This window comes from Physeter macrocephalus, chromosome 14 (genome assembly GCF_002837175.3).
Source record: "Physeter macrocephalus isolate SW-GA chromosome 14, ASM283717v5, whole genome shotgun sequence".
Classification (NCBI taxonomy): Eukaryota; Metazoa; Chordata; class Mammalia; order Artiodactyla; family Physeteridae; genus Physeter; species Physeter macrocephalus.
Window position 1 is genome coordinate 100,289,788 of NC_041227.1, and position 16,393 is coordinate 100,306,180.

At 42.8% G+C, this 16,393-nt stretch overlaps 1 protein-coding gene across 2 annotated transcripts in view; it reads right to left on the minus strand.

Moving 5' to 3' along the window:
• Positions 1 to 15,109, minus strand: part of AATF (apoptosis antagonizing transcription factor) — a 105,137-nt gene extending 90,028 nt beyond the window's left edge. For both annotated transcript variants that reach the window (XM_028500088.2, XM_007100349.3), the window contains exons 1-4: positions 14,880 to 15,109; positions 13,677 to 13,868; positions 10,841 to 11,266; positions 10,245 to 10,382 (exon numbers count right to left, since the gene is read on the minus strand). In XM_028500088.2, the coding sequence (XP_028355889.1) occupies positions 10,245 to 10,382; positions 10,841 to 11,266; positions 13,677 to 13,868; positions 14,880 to 14,970 (847 nt within the window). In that variant the 5' untranslated portion in view covers positions 14,971 to 15,109. The remainder of the gene's footprint in view (positions 1 to 10,244; positions 10,383 to 10,840; positions 11,267 to 13,676; positions 13,869 to 14,879) is intronic.
• Between the last annotated feature and the right edge of the window lie 1,284 nt (positions 15,110 to 16,393).

Consider the following 16,393-nt stretch of genomic DNA (forward strand, 5'->3'; position numbering starts at 1 on the left):
CGCGTACCCCAAAAAAAAAAAAAAAAAAAAAAAAAAAAATGATTGCAAAAAAAAAAAAGAACTAGGAAATCAAACTCAAAATTTTTCTGAACACAGACACAGAAAATCACAGAAAGATGGAACATGTCAGAGAAAAAACAACACTAATCCAGTTTAATACCTGAAAGAGAGCAGAGATGATGGAGGGAAGGAAATTAGCAAAGAAATATTAGAAGAGATTTTCCCAAAACTGAAAGACCACACAATCTTCAGATTAAAAGGGCCCAGTAAGCACTCAACACAATGAATAATAAAGGACCCATACCTAGACATAGCTTCGGGCAATTTCAGAAAACCAAGAATAAATAGAAGATCCCAAACATTTCCAGAGAACAAAAACAAGTCACCTACAAAGGAATGAGACTCAAACCAGCAACCACCTTCTTTTGGACAACATCTGGATGACAGAAGACAATAGGACATGTGGAAGGCTGAACAATGGTCCCCAAAGACGTCCACATGCCATTCTAATCCCCAGAACCTGTGAATGTTACTTTACAAGGCAAAAGGACTTCTTCACAGGTGTGATTAAGTTAAGGATCTGTGATAGTGAGAGGATCCTGAGTTAGCCAGGTGGGCCCAATGTAAACAGGAAGTCCTTACAAGAGAGAGGCGATAGGGTCAGTCAGAAAAGGAACACTTGGTGTGATGGGATTGCTGGTTTTGAAGATGGAAAAGAGCCATGAGCCAAGGAATGCAGGCAGCCTTGAGAAGCTGGAAAAAGCAAGGAAACAGATGCTCCCCCAGGGTCTCTGGAAGGAGCACAGCCCTGCTGACATCTGGGTTTTAGGATTTCTAGCCTCCAGAACTGTGAGACAATAAAGTTCTGCTGTTTTAAGCCACCAAGTTTGTGGTAATTTGTTGTGGTAACAATAGGAAACTGGGACTTCCCTGGAGGTCCAGTGGGTAAGACTCCAAAGCTCCCAATGCAGAGGACCCGGGTTCAATCCCTGGTTGGGACTGAACTAGATCCCGCATGCATGCCACAACTAACAGTTCGCATGCCGCAACTAAAGATCCCGCATGCTGCAACTAAGACCCAGTGCAGCCAAAATAAATAAATAATTAATTAAATATTAAAAACAAAAAACAATAGGAAACTAATACAGGGCAGTACTTTCAAGTTCTGAGAGAAAGTTAATTTTCTACCCAGAAATTTATACCCAATCCATGAAGAATATATTGATATCAATGACAAATGAGGCAGAGCGTTTTTAAATCTGCAAAAAATCAGATCATTTACTCCCCATCCATGTTTGGCACCAAACTGACAAACTGAGATACAGGAAGAGCCAGAACACAGCTCCACCCTAGAAGAGCAAGGAAAGGAAGTCCCAGGAGGACCCGGTGCGCTAGACCCAGAGAACAACCCACTCAAACTGGGAGAATGTAAGAGGAGAGACCGCATGATTTAAAGTTTGGGGGAAGAAGGATTGAGATGATAAAACTGAGCCATCAGGGGAAAAAAAGAAAATCTAGAGACCTAGGAAAAAAATGATATAATAGATAAACAGTCCAAATGTGAAGCAAAAAACAAAAACAAAAAAAGAAAAAAAAACAACAAAAAAAAATAAAAAGAAGAAAAAAACAAACGTGAAGCAAACTAAAATACGGCATGATTTTAAGCAACTGATGGAGGGTTATAAAAAATCTACTTCAACTAGGAACTAGGAACTTGTACTGAACTAGGAACATACTCCTACAGACAGGCCTCTGAACACAGAGGAAAGAAAAAGTCATTTTCCAGTCCCTCCCTACCCTGGTATTATACCCTTATTTACATGATAATAACACATTGTAAATGCAGTTGACTGGTTTTCAACTCCCAGGGTCAACATATGGATAGAGCATGGGAATCTTGGTTGCAGCTGCAGGGCAGAATGTAAAAATGTAGTGGAAGAAGAATGGAATGACTACCTCATGCCTTTTCCTCCAGATTTCTACCACCTCCTTCCTTACTCCTCATTCGCAATTTATGACCTTGGTTTCCATTTCAAAGAAAACAGAACGATCAAAAGAGAATTTTCAGAGACTCCTACCTATCTGTGTCTACTCATATACTGTCTTCCCACCTGTCACTACGATTAAACTGTCCCCACTATCAAAGGCCACCATTCTCATGCCCTAGTCCCATCTCACATACCTCCTCAAGGACACTGCTACAGATATCCACCCCCATCATCATCAATTTCCCCTCTGCTGCATCATTCTTATCAACATACAAACGTGCTGTTATTGCTCCCATCTCAAAAACAAAACACTTCTCTCGACTCCACATCCTTCTCCATCTAACCTCCCATTTCTCTGCTCCCCTCTAAAGTAACATTCCTAGAAAGAGCTGTCTATACTCACTACCTCAGATCCCTTTTTCCCGTCCTCTCACAAACCCATCCCAGTCAAGCCTGCATACCCCCGACCCCACCAAAACTGCTCATCAAGGTAGAGGATGGCCACCATGTTGCTCAATGAAATGGTCACTGCTCAGTCTTCGTCTTAACCTGTCAGTAGCATTCTCATCTTTCATACCAGAGGATAAAGAAATCAAGAAATAGAGATCTAAACAAACTATTTAAAATTATAAAAGGAAAAACGAAATAAAATGAGACTGAAAGTAAGGAAAGGACTGTTGTCTTCCTGAATGCTTCTGTACTATTTATCATATTCATGTATAATTTTAAGAAAGTGATTTAAGAATAAGTGTTAAGACACAAATAACAAGAATAGAGTAGTATCTTTTTGCAGTGGTCAGGTTCTAAAGTCTGAGCATAAAGCAAAAATCAAGTTCTCACAAAACTGCTTTAAAAATCCCGAAAATTGCCCAGAAAGTACAGCACCACAGTCTCTGTGCAACTTCAACATGGTCAGTTTCTCCCCTCAAACACTACAGCCGCTTCGTCGATTAAACACAAGATGATTACATTTGGGGACCGTGCTGGACAAAGACTGCAGGCTGTAACTGTAACCACTAGATTCGCAGTCTGTCTGACGAGATGCTCACTGGAGAGGTAACCGGCACAAAGAATAACTACGGCAGCCACAGATTCCACCTGCCACCCATGTTTACTCCAGGGCATGAGCACACTGAGAAAGATGGCAGGCAGAATCACTGGCGTAGCTTAAGCTGTTTCTCTCTCCCTCTTTTTCTTTTGGCCAGGTATATATGGTTAAAGGTGAGTTCATAAAATGTCCATATAAAGAGACTCCAACATAACACTGATGTGTATGACTTCACTGTGAATCCAGCGGATAGGGCAATCCCACTACATGTTACTACTACTACGACGACGATGATGACGACTACTACTTACTACTAGTACCACTACAAGTCCGGGTAGTACTACTAGTAGTCCTTGCTTCCTTATGTAACTCATCACAATTAAAGATTGTTTCAGGCCTGAAGACAACCTTAATTCCTAAGAAACCCAAAACAATAAAAGAAATGTTCTGATGAGATTGGCTGCAGTAGTTTTCAAGCTTCCACAGCTCCGTGAGCCATCTAGGGCTCATCTTTCCAGGGTGGGTGAAAGAATCTGACACTCTACTCCTGGGTCCCCCACTCGGTTGCTTTGGAAAAACACTTGCTCTGTTGACCCCACTTTACTTTCTACATAGTATAAATGCCTAATTAACCACGTTGGACAAATTAGGTAGTAGCTCAATAGGGACCAAAGGTCTTCCTACATAGAACTCATTCTCTAAGAAACAGACCAAACACAGCATAGACTTCAAAGCTAAGTCAAGAGGTATTATGTAAATATCAAACAGAAAGTTATCAAGAAATCATTGCCTTCCTTTCTCACCTACAGTTTAGGAAAAATAAGAGGATCAATAATACTCTGGTGGCACGAGTCCAGGAAAACAACTGTTACAGACGAGAATTAAATGGTTATAATTCTTCTAAGGGCCAACTTGGCGGCATCTTCCAAAAGCCTTAAAAAAGAAACAAAAGTACAATCCCTTTGTCCCAGCAATCGAATTTCCAGGAATGTAGATCTGTGCTGTCCAATTCAGTATCCACTAGTCACATGTGGCTACTGAGGACTCGAAATGTGGTTCGCCCAAATCGAGATGAACTGTAAATGTAGAATACACTCTGGATTTCAAAGACTTGACATGAAAAAATATACATAAGATATCTCATTAGTATTTAAATATTGACTATATGTTAAACATAATATTTGTTATATACTGCATTAAGTAAAACATGTTACAAAGATTCATTTTACCTGTTTCTTTATACAATTTTCTAAAAATTTGATTACTAGGAAATTTAAAATTCATATGTGACTTGAACTATATTTATATTGGACAGGGCTACTCTTAGGCAAAATGCTCGAATATGTATATACAAGAGTGTTTATCGAAGCATGCTTTATAAAAGTGAAAGGCTGAAATAAACCTGAGTATCCATCAACACAGATTGGCTAAATAAACTGCAGTAAATCAATAAAATGGAATATTCTGTAGCCACTGAAAATGCTGATGTACATCTAAATATACTGACATGAAATATGTTAAGTAAAAAAAAATAAGCTTACAAAATAGTACATACTTGTAAGATTCCATGTTTGTTTAAAAAAGTGTGTGTGTGTATGTGTGTGTAAACACAGAAAAAAGTCTGAAAGGATATTCATCAAAATGACAACTGTTGGTTACCTCTGGGTAGTAAGATTACAGGTAATCCTTATTTTCTTCTTTATGCTCTTATGTATTTTCTGAATTTCTGAAGTAGGCATGACATGATTTTATAATTAGAACAGTAAAGCTATTTTAAAAAATAATAGCCATCAGCGGAAACAAAAAGATCAATCTTCCTCACACCATCTTGGCTAGATGAAGTCTACAGTAATAAGAGTCCTTAATCCTACACAATGCTACACTTGGAGAAGCTTCCAAGTGCCTTCGTCCCAAGCAATACTTAAACCTATCCCAAGTAATTACGAGCATTTCAGGGTTCTACAGATCATTTGTGAGAACTCTGTCATGAACCCACAAAGCATTAATCGAGAGAACACTGAAATAGATGTTCATGGATTTGTCACCTAAGGCAACTAAGTAATTAACAAAGGGGGAATTTCGCTGACAATATTGGTTGCCTATGGGATAGGGGACTGGGTGGCAGGGCTACAGGGTGGGAAAGAGGATTTTCTCTACAGAGTCATTAGCATCTTTTGAATTTTGAGCCATGTGAATACACTGCCTACTTAAAAATAAATAAAATTTAAAAAACAAAACAGAAACATTATCTATCAAGATTCCGATTGCCATGACTTACTCAAAATTTTAAAAGTTGTTCTTTAAGGTGTCTATTAGTGCTGTGGTCAAACTGGCATTAAAATTTTTAGTCTATTCAAGTCAAAATAGTTCAGGGGTTGGGGGAAGGGCCACAGAGGGATGAGAGGGTGAACTCGAACTAGAAGTGGGAAGATGGGGGGCGGGCTCAAACAAAACGCAACTTCTTAATAGTGGAATTTGTGTTTATACTCTTAAGCAAGTAAAAAATCTCAACACTTCCTCTATATTTATATTACATTATACTGTGTTCTTGGGGGGTTTTTGCTTATAGGAAATATCAAAATGTCAACCATTGTTTCTATTAAAGGTCTTTAATGATATTGCATTTTAGACCTATAATGAAACATGGTGCTCACTGCAATCTGTACTGCATCTCATTAAATACATTAATAACATGCATTTCACTAAAAGGTCAATTTATTATGGCTGAAGTTTGGCTTTCCTTTAATCATTTCATTTAAAGCTATAGAACAAACTCTGAAAAGACAATAGAGAGCGCCTGTTACAGGAATGCTCCCTCAATTCCCCCTCCATTCAAACCAGTTATGCTTATTAAGAAATCACTGTTGGTGTTTTTGTGGGGGATGATATTGTGATTTTTTTTTTTTAATGCTTTTCTCTTAGAGATCCATGCTGATTTACTGATAAAATGATAGGATGTCTGGTGTTTGCGTCAAAATAAAGCAGAAGTAGGGGGTGAGTTAGTGTAAGTAGATGAAATAAGATACACCATGACTTGATAAGTGTTTAGCTGGTAAAGGTATACGGGTTCACCATACAATTCTCTCTACTTTTATATAGGTTTGATATATTCCACAATGAAAAGTTTTAAACAACTCGTGCTGAGGTTTCCTTAAATAACATGCCTTTTTCCTTATACATTGCTGCTACCAACATAAAAGAACCACCTCCTAATGCTATAGAAGTTTTTAAAAGAAAATCAGACAGGAAAAAGCTAACCTCTTTAGAGGAATGGTTTTGTGCATGGAAAATCCCTTAATTTTGCTAAGGTTAATTCATGACTTACCAATTATGCAACTACTAAAATATCAAAAAATGCCTCTGAAATTATTTCACATCGAGAGGTATAATCACCAACATGTAATATCAGGGTGATTTGGGGACTAAGTGTGTTGGGGAAGAAAAGAGATATTTGTTTAGCTTCTGAAAAGTAGAGTTTAAGGTGCTTAGGGTACAAAGGCATGCTGCTCAGGACTTGACTGTGGCTGAAATACAGCTGGAAGTCTGCTCTGTTCTAGAGGCTACTGTTGGGACTATGAGAGTAAATGACAGAGCCAAGGAGAGAATATTCCAAGAAAACACAGCCTGAGAAGAGGATCTTAAATGCAGTGAAACTGACACTGAGAGGATAAAAGAGCAGTCAGAAAAGCAGGAGAACCCACACATCACATGCAGTAGTGCCAAAACCTAAGGGAAAAATTTCAAGGAAAGGTTGAAAGCTTCAGGGAGGCAGCAGCTGGGTCTGGCAAAAAGGAAATCTCTGATCACCTTCTCACAGTCATAGAAGCCAAAGCTGAATAGTAAGTATTACAGTAGAATATAACACTACTGGGCTTCCCTGGTGGCGCAGTGGTTGAGAATCCGCCTGCCAATGCAGAGGACACGGGTGCGAGCCCTGGTCCGGGAAGATCCCACATGCCGCGGAACAACTAAGCCCGTGCGCCACAACTACTGAGCCTGAGCTCTAGAGCCCGCAAGCTACAACTACTGAGCCTGCGTGCCACAACTACTGAGCCTGCGTGCCACAACTACTAAAGCCCACATGCCTAGAGACCGTGCTCCGCAACGAGAAGCCTGCACACCACAACGAAGAGTAGCCCCCGCTCAACACAACTAGAGAAAGCCCGCGCACAGCAATGAAGACCCAATGCAGCCAAAAGTCAACAAATAAATTTATTAAAAAAAAAAATAATAATAATAAAAGAATATAACACTACACATTATCCAGAACAAACGGTTAATTTAAATTATATAGGGAATCTGAACACTAACAAAAAAGTCAAAAAACACTGGAGACAGTGGGGACGATGGTTAGTTACAGTGACGACCGTCATTCACAGGGCTAAACACTGCCAAATGCCTCTTTCCGCAGAAGAGGAGAACACATGTATGTAACATTTGCAGTGTGCAGTGTGCCAGACACTGTGCTAATGCTTTATATCGATTAGTCCTTTAATCTTCACAATCATATTATCCCCATCTTACTGTGAAGTTAAGTAACTTGCTCGAGGTCACTCAGCTAATCTACTGCTGAGATGGAATCTAACCCCAGGCAGTCTGACCTTACTGTAAGACCAACCAAACTGAAAAGAGATTTAATTAAAGAAATTAAGTTCCAGTGTTTGTTCTGGGGTCAGTACAAATGCAGCCTACGTTCCACACCAGCTATATAACATAGTATAAATTGTTCATCCACAGTAACGTAACCAAGAAGTTTTTCTTAAACTCTGCTCACCAAGATAGGGAAATACACAACATACTATATCATATTGTCATAAAGGTAGAAACAAGAAGTAGCTACCCTTCAGATGCATAGAAATTCTGGTAACCAGAAAACGCTCCTAGATAACTAATAAGGACCTACTGTATAGCACAGGGAACTCTACTCAATACTCAATTCCACAATGGCCTATGTGGGAAAAGAATCTAAAAAACAGTGGATATATGCATAACTGATTCACTTTGCTGTACACCTGAAACTAACACAACATTGTAAATGAACTATACTCCAATAAAAATTTCAAAAAAAAGAAAACTCTCAGAATTCTCTTGTGGCACAGCAGTTAAGAATCCGCCTGCCAATGCAGGGGACACGGGTTCGAGCCCTGGTCCGGGAAGATCCCACATGCCGCAGAGCAACTAAGCCCGCGAGCCACAACTACTGAGCCTGCACGCCTAGAGCCTGTGCTCCATAACAAGAGAAGCCACTGCAATGAGAAGCCCGCGCACCGCAACGAAGAGTAGCCCCCGCTCGCCGCAACTAGAGAAAGCCTGCACAGAGCAACAAAGACCCAACACAGCCAAAAATAAAAAAAAGATAAATAAATAAATAAATTTATTTTAAAAAAAAAGAAAACTCTCCACCCTCCCACCTCAGAATATGTGATACCAAATAAACATTCCTTTCTTCTCCCTCTTCCGCTGCAACCCATCTAGTCACATTAGGAGACATCTGTCAGATTAACTGGAATTCATCAACGAGGCAAAAAGGCAACTGGTTAAGTACAAAAAGAGACAGATTAAAGAGATCGGGGAATTCCCTGGCGGTCCAGTGGTTAAGGCACGGCGCTTCCAATGCAGGGGACGTGGGTTCAATCCCTGGTGGGGGAACTAAGATCCCACATGCCACATGGCATGGTCAAAAAATAAAAAAATAAAAATTTTTTTTTAAAGTGTTGAAAATGATCGGAACTGTTGCAAAATAAAAGTTAAATAACATTAAAACAGCTAAAAAAACTGAACTGTATCCAAGAGTAAGAATGCGTCCCTTATACCGAGCACTGATAAACCCTTAAAATATCTACATTTTGAGATGAATCCCCAAAAAAGCGGGGGCAGGGTTGGCTCAAGCAAGAAGAGTAATGAGTAACAAAATGGAAAAGGCCTTATTGTGAAACATTTAAGACATTTAATCTAGAGTAGTCTAGGTCTCATTCCAAAGGCATACCGGAAATCAGGGCACTAGGGCGTTAAAAATAGCAGAGAAGTGCTCCAAAAATCTCAAAAATTCTGAAAACCACCAAGCTATCATTTATTTGAGGGAGGAAGCAGGGAAGAGCTGGAGGAGGGGCTACAAAGGACCCACCCTCACAGTATCTGCAGGGTTCCTGACTTCAAGTGTGTCAAGACACACAATCTAAAGACTGGCCCTTGGGAAGTAATTCCTAATTAAACCAAGTAGTCCCCGCCAAGAAAGGTTCACACAATTCCTTACCCTAGAAATCCTACCCATTTATCTTAAATGGTTTAAGGTGATTCTACCAAGAGGCAGATGCCAAATCAGATTGATGTCCTCCTCAGGCCCCTTCTCATACTAACTCCATGATATTATAAAAACAAGTTTGAAAGAGCAAATGACAACACTAAATCTCAGCGTGCAAGTAAGCGACCGAGATTCCAGCCTCTGTGCACTCACCCCGCATCTCTCTCCTCGGCCCCAGTCCTCTGGTGCCACTGGGCACCCAGGAGGCAGACCCTAGATCGTAAGGCGGAAAACCTGGAGGAGGCTGTCTCTGCCGTGCATGATCGAGCTCTGTAACTTAGGGCAACTCATTCTCTTTGGGCTTTGGCTCTCTCCTCTGTAAAATGAGGGGGTTGGGAGCCAAACAATTGCTAAATTCCTTTGCTCTTCTAAAATTCTTGGACTTTACAGCCCAGCAATTCTCTTTCACAACTTTTTCCTCCCTCTGCGGTCACCATCCTTCATCACCCTCCGTAACCCAAAGGGAGACAGGAGTAAGGTCATCTCAGCATTTTGTTCTAGAAACCACCCAACAAAGAAAGGCATCCTTTAAGCACATGATATACAAGTTAAACGAACTGAGGTTAGTCATTCACTGTCTCCCTTTTGTTCTATGCCAGTGGTTTTTCCCTGAGCACTAAAGCAGTAGCTCAGAAAGCCAAGAGGAGGGGGAGAGGAAAGTGAGAGCAGGGCTGGAAAAAAAGAGGAACAGACATGACTCAAGCACCCAACCTGTTTCCATCAAAGTTGCCTTCATTTGATAAGAGGGTTATACTGCTATTTTTTTTAAGTTAAAAATCACCATTTTATACCATATTATGACTAAAGCCAAGTCTTCTCAAGTCTGTGGTGCTGAGAATACAATCCCAGTATATCCCAATGAACCCCAGTGGTTCTAAGCATCCCAACATGGGATAAGTATTCTTACTGTTTTTTAAGGCGCTGGCAAATTCTGGGCCACCTTTGTCCTTGAAAATAGGGAAAACATCTGGTTGAGGAAGCTGATTGGTGGTCAGCAGAGCTTTTTGTAGCTTTATCCTTCCTTCCAAGAGCTGGTCCCACAGTGCTGAGAAAGAAAAAAAGAATTCCATTCCTCAGTTAATAAAATCTTCCTGGGGCAGGGAGAGGGGGAGGGACTGGAAATCAAAGCAGTCCCTAAGCAGCATGGCTTTATCAGCTTCATGCCATGGAAACACTCTATTTATTACAGGAAATAAATCCAGTGTCTGGATGCAAACTGACTTGCTACATGAGAGAGAGAATGCTACAGCCCAACGAGAGGACGCGACACTCTTCTCTTCAACCTTCCACAGCTGCCAGAAGTACTAGAGCAGAACCAGCAAAGCAGCTGAGTGAAGCAATAGCAGGCCAAGCACAGGGGAACGGCGCTTTGGGCCTCTAGGTAAGTGGGGCACGTCACCAACTAATTGGAAGGACACAGGAGACAGCAAACAGACACAGACAAACAAAAAGGAGATCAAATGTGGACACTCAAAACAAGCAAACAGCAAGCCGTGTACAAACCTATCTGGTTCTTCACAGCCTGGCCTTTCTCCACTTCCTCGGAAACTTTGACCTCGGAGAAGGTCATCACCACCCCGTCGTCCTCACTGGTCCTGTCTTCAGCCTTGTCTTCCTCACTCTCACCTTTGAAGTCTTCCTCCCCATCCCCTTCTTCCATACCACTCTCCTGCTCTTCGTCTTCCTCCTCCTCACTGCTACCGAGGTCATCCATTCCCTCGGTAAATTTTTCAAAGTCACTGCTGCTCTGGACACTGAAGCCCGATGCCTTCCTGGAGTGGCTTCTGTTCTTCTTTTCCCAGGCCAGGCTACTGTCACCATCACCACACTCCTGTTCCTCAGCACTCATGGCATCCTCACCGGATTCCTCCAGGCCCAGACCCTCTGAATCTCCATCTCCAGACCCTTCCTCATCAGATATTTCTTTATCTAAACAAGGGAGGGAAAAAGGAAAAAAAAAAAAAAGTTACCTTAAAACAAATACTAGGGCATAACTTTCATTTTAACTAAAGGATCATGACACCTCTCCCCAAAAAATAGTATTACTGTATTCAACGCAACTCAACAAATATTTATTACGCATCTACTACCTCTAAAATGCTAAGGGAGAAACAAAAATGAATAAAACATGGATCCTATGGGATTTCCCTGGAGGTCCAGTGGTTAAGACTCTGCGCTTCCAATGGAGGGGGCTCGGGTTCGATCCCTGGTTGGGGAACTAAGATCCTGCATGCCACACGGCGCGGCCAAAAAATAATAAACAAACAAACAAACAAAAAACATGGGTCCTATCCTACTGAAAGGCTCTAGTGGGAAGGACAGACCCATAAAAACTATAATACAGAAAAGAATTAAAAGCACTTTGACAAAGTTTTGGCAATCAAGCGGAGGAAGAGATTTTAACTGTGGAGCAAGTGAATTTAAGCAAGGTTATAAGGAAAAGGCAGCCTTCGATCTGGACCTTGAAAAATGGTCAGATTTCCTTCTGGTGTGAGGGAATAACTGGTTTTCCCAAACCTGCATCTGAAAAAATAGAGTTTATCACTAACTGTCCCAAATGCACAATCTCTGTCACCCTAGTGATGCCTATTAAACACTTATTAAGCACCTATTATGGACCAGCCATGGATAAAAACTAGAGACTGACAAACAGAATGTAATATCTGTGGGGACGGGTTCACAGTCTGCTAGGAGTGGTAGGTATGCATAACCAATAACTACATTACAATATCATTAGTACAGTGTATAGAGAAGGGTGAGAGATGGCTTCATGTGAAGGACACATTATAGTTTTACTTATTAAGCATAAGTAACAGGTCATCAGACAGAGAAGACGGAAGGAAAGGAAAAGCAGCAGATGCAAAGGTCCAGTACACAAAAGTGCACTGGGGTACAGAATGCTGGGATATGAGCCCAGAGAGTTGCTCAGGGACCAAATCAGGAGGGGTCTTGTCTTCCAGGGGAAGGAGTCTGAACTTGATCCTTCAGTAAATGCAATATTAGTTATGGCTCCTGATTTTACTTATACTTGGGGTATCCTGATACTTACAGGTCTTTAATGATTATCCAATCTCTTCCATGGTAGAACACAGGAAGCACAATCATACAGGGACCTGTTACCAACAACTTTCTTCATAAAATATTTTTATGAAAACATGATGTCTTAAGTACTTCTTTAAGTACTAATATATAAACTCAAGACGGAGAAGGCTGTCAAAAACATATATACAGAAACTAAGTGCCAAACAGTAAAGAGAAATAATCCTTTAAGTTCTTTAAATGTATGCCATTTCTCAGATAAAGAAATATTCACAGAGTAGTAAAGTATAGATCTTAGAGTCAGACTGCCTTATTTGAGTTCCAGCCTGCACTTACTAGATATATGACCTTGAGCAAGTTACTTAACCAATGTGCCCCTTAATTTCCTTATCTGTAAAATGGTGATAAACAGTACAACCTCACAGGGCTGTTGGGAGGATTAAATGAGATAATACATGTAATGATACGGTGGTAACATTTTCTGAGGACTTACTATGTACCAGGCTCTTAGAATTTAAAGGACTTACCACAGTGCCTGACACATGGTGAGAGCTCAATAAATATTATACAGGTCCCAGGACTGGTCTGTTTATCATTCTCTAAGCAAAGAATATGAAATGAGCTTATCATCTGGGAGCCCCAAGGACTGTATCAGGGACTAAATCATGGATATCACAGCATGAGTGATTGTTTCTTTTATATTATCTGTGGATTCTCAACATGGTCCCTCTGACCTCTCTAAAGGAAAACAAATAGCATCCACTCAATAATCACCATATCCCGCCCCCTTCTTCCACTCTGAGAAACTCACAATCTTTAAAACTATAAGCTCACATCCTCCTTACTGTTGCAGGGAACAGGGAAGGATTATGAAATTTTTACAGTGGCAAAAAATGAGTGTCACAAATTAATATTATCCAGTGACTCGATGCAAGACTTGACAAACCAAAGGAAAAGGTCAAAATCCATGAGTAGCATGCTCATCAGACACAATGCTTTTTCAACACATAGCCCTCTCCAAACTCCAAATATTCAAGGCCTTTTCTCTCACTCCATTTTAGGGTGAGCCATTAGTGCAAACATTAGGAGTATAGCAACTTAATAGCTCCAGACTTCAGATTCCTTACAAAGTGAAATTCAGTACTTCAGAGGGCCCTTTCTAATGCCAAATCAGTGGTGTCTCCTAAGACAGTAAGTGGGGCATCCGGACTAGTTCTGCAGAGAGCATCAAACAAACAAACAAAAATTTAACCCCAAAAAATCAGGAAAGAAAGAGTACCGTGGAAATACGTCTACTCACCAGATGAACCTGGCAGAGTCTGCTCCCAATGGTCTTCCTTCCAAGCTCTTCTAGAGGTGGTCTTGCCAGAGTATCTCTTGTCTGTGTCCAAGATGGAGGCTGATGCCAGCTTTCTAATACTACCCACCGCCAGGAAATCATCTTCCCCATCTTCCCCTTCATCAAACCTGTCAATCACTCTGGCAGCAGTGGCTGTCGGGGGAGGGGGAAATCAGAATCTCCTGGTTAGAACAAACTTTAATGGTAACCCTGTTCAGCCCTTTAAATTCACGCTTGAACGTCCTCTACAAAATCCCCACCAACTTCCAAGAACAGGGACCTCATCACCTCCCAAGGCAGACCACTTGCTACCTTGCTGCTGTTCCTGTACAGAAAGCTGACTCTCTGCATCTACTAGAAGGATATATTTCCATGCCTTGGATCACAGAAAACTAGTCTAATCCCTCTTCCATGTGTGACAGTCAGCTCAAATATTTTAAGTCAGCCATCATCATGTTCTATCCCACTCCAGCCCATCGCTCAGGGAGTTGTCGGGGTTTTTTTTGCGTATCCTGGCTAAACAGCCCCAGTTCCCTCAACTAATTACTCCTAAGAAACGGTCCAGCACTCACATTTATCCCTCCGTATTCTCCCTTCCTCACACTTCTCTGACTCAAGCCTAAAGGAGGATTACTCCCAACTAGACCCTGAACATCAGCTTACAGATCAGAAATATCATTCGTCAGCCGCTAAGCAAGTGTGCTGAAGCCTGAAAAGGCTTAAACGGCACCATGGAAGCCTACTTCTTCCTTCATCCTCCAAGTAGGTTCTCAAGGACAGGCAGAGTTTTTTTTTAAAAAAGGATGAGACTTTTTCTTCTCATTTCTAACGCAATGCCAGTAAGGGCATCCTGAAAGATAACTTCCAGCCTGCTACCAGACTGGCTGCCTGCAACAGCACTCGATCAACAGTTAACCCAAGCCTGAGTCCTCCGTACGCTCCGCCCACCCGAGCACCAAATCTAGAACGCGCGTCCGAAGGATTCCGAAGCCCTCCTCCCCAGCCCCGGGGGCCACCCTCCCGGGAAGCAGTTTTCCTCTGCGCAAGGGGAAGGAGAGTAGGCTAGGCGCCAAGGCCCAGCTGCCGGCCCCTCACACGCCGCCCGGGTCCGCACTGGGCCCGGCCCACGGCTCCGCACGTGGCCTTGCCCCCAAAAGGCCTCACCGTCCTCCGGGTTGGCCTCAGGATCCGCCTCGCGCGGTCGCGGGTTCAACAACTGTTCCAGCTGCAGCGCTAGAGGCTGCGGCCCCGCCATGGTAACCAGGTCTCGCCCCGCGCCGCGCTACTGAATGTCGCTCTCCCGCTTCCGAGTCCTCTCGACCAGAGACTGAGCCCCAGCACAAACAGGGACGCCCGGAACCGTGCACCCAGCTCCCGGCCGGCAACTTCCGGGAGGCTCCCGGGAGGGGGCGGGGCTTTCGTCACTAAGGGCTTTGCTAGGATGAAGGCGGAAGCGCCCGGAAGGCTGACGCGTGTGCGCGTGCGCGTGCGCGTCCGCCGAAGGGGTGTGTTGGGCAGCGCGGGAGCGCGCAAGGGCACGGCACCACCGCTGGCCCCGAGCCGAGAGTACCTTGCGTGCAGCCTGTGTCCTCTTGTATAAAGTATGTCTCAAGATTTGTCCGAGATTTGCTTAGAAATAAAGTGTAGTGTAACCGTGACCCGTGGTGGCTGATTTGGGAAGGAGGAGGAGTAAAGGGTAAGCGTCTCGAGGCTTACGTGTGCTTTAGGGCACGCACAGACTGGGACCAAAAGAAGGTTTGGCGTTTCACAATTTGGAGGAGTCTGGGGCCGGGCCCACGCCTCTGGCCCCGCGATGGCCACGATTTGGAAATCGTGCCTCAGGGATGGGCATGTGTAAGTGTGCGGTGCACTGCTGGCATTTTTATTAATAGGAATTAGCAAGCGCTATAGCTGTGCGTAAATAAAGATCGATTCTGTAGCTTCTGCAAGTAGCCTTGTCTGTGCAGGGAAAAGGGGTGGTGTGGGGATTACTCTACTGCACACCCATCTGTATTGATATCCTTGCTGTTCAAGGATGAGGGCATACTCAGACACTTGAAAGTAGTGCACAAATGTGCAAAAACTCAGGTCTACCGTTAGAGGGGCACAGGTAGACTCAAAATATAAAGACCCAATAGGATCAATTTAACTGCACCCAGGCACATAGAAAAATACAATCCCTTTATATGCTCTTTCCTTCATCAAGCATTCCCTGACTGTGGCAGGCACTGCTAAATGAGATACAAAGATGAGTAAGTTAGATTCTCTTCTGGCAGTGATCAGCCTAGGGGGGCAGACAAACATGTAAACAGAAAGTGCAGAAAGGGATGATCAGGGGAGTAGAAAGTGGTCTATCCTTCCAGTATCTGTGTGAGGTCACCTGTAAAGACCTAGAAGCCCCTAAACGGACACTGCCTCAAATGGATCCAGAAAACAGGGTCAGGGGTGCCCTGTGCCCTTCCTGGGAACAGCCCAGGCCAATTGGATCCCACTGAGTTCTCCAGTGTCTCCGGTGGAACCCAAGGGACATGAGCGTCCCTGACTTCCCCAGTCTTCATACGCACCCCCAGCGTCAAGAGCAACAAGAGACCATTTGTCCCATGTCCCCTTCCTAGGTGGTGGCAGGAAGCCCTCAGGGTAGATGCCCACAGACACGGGAAGGGAAAGCACTCCAGGCT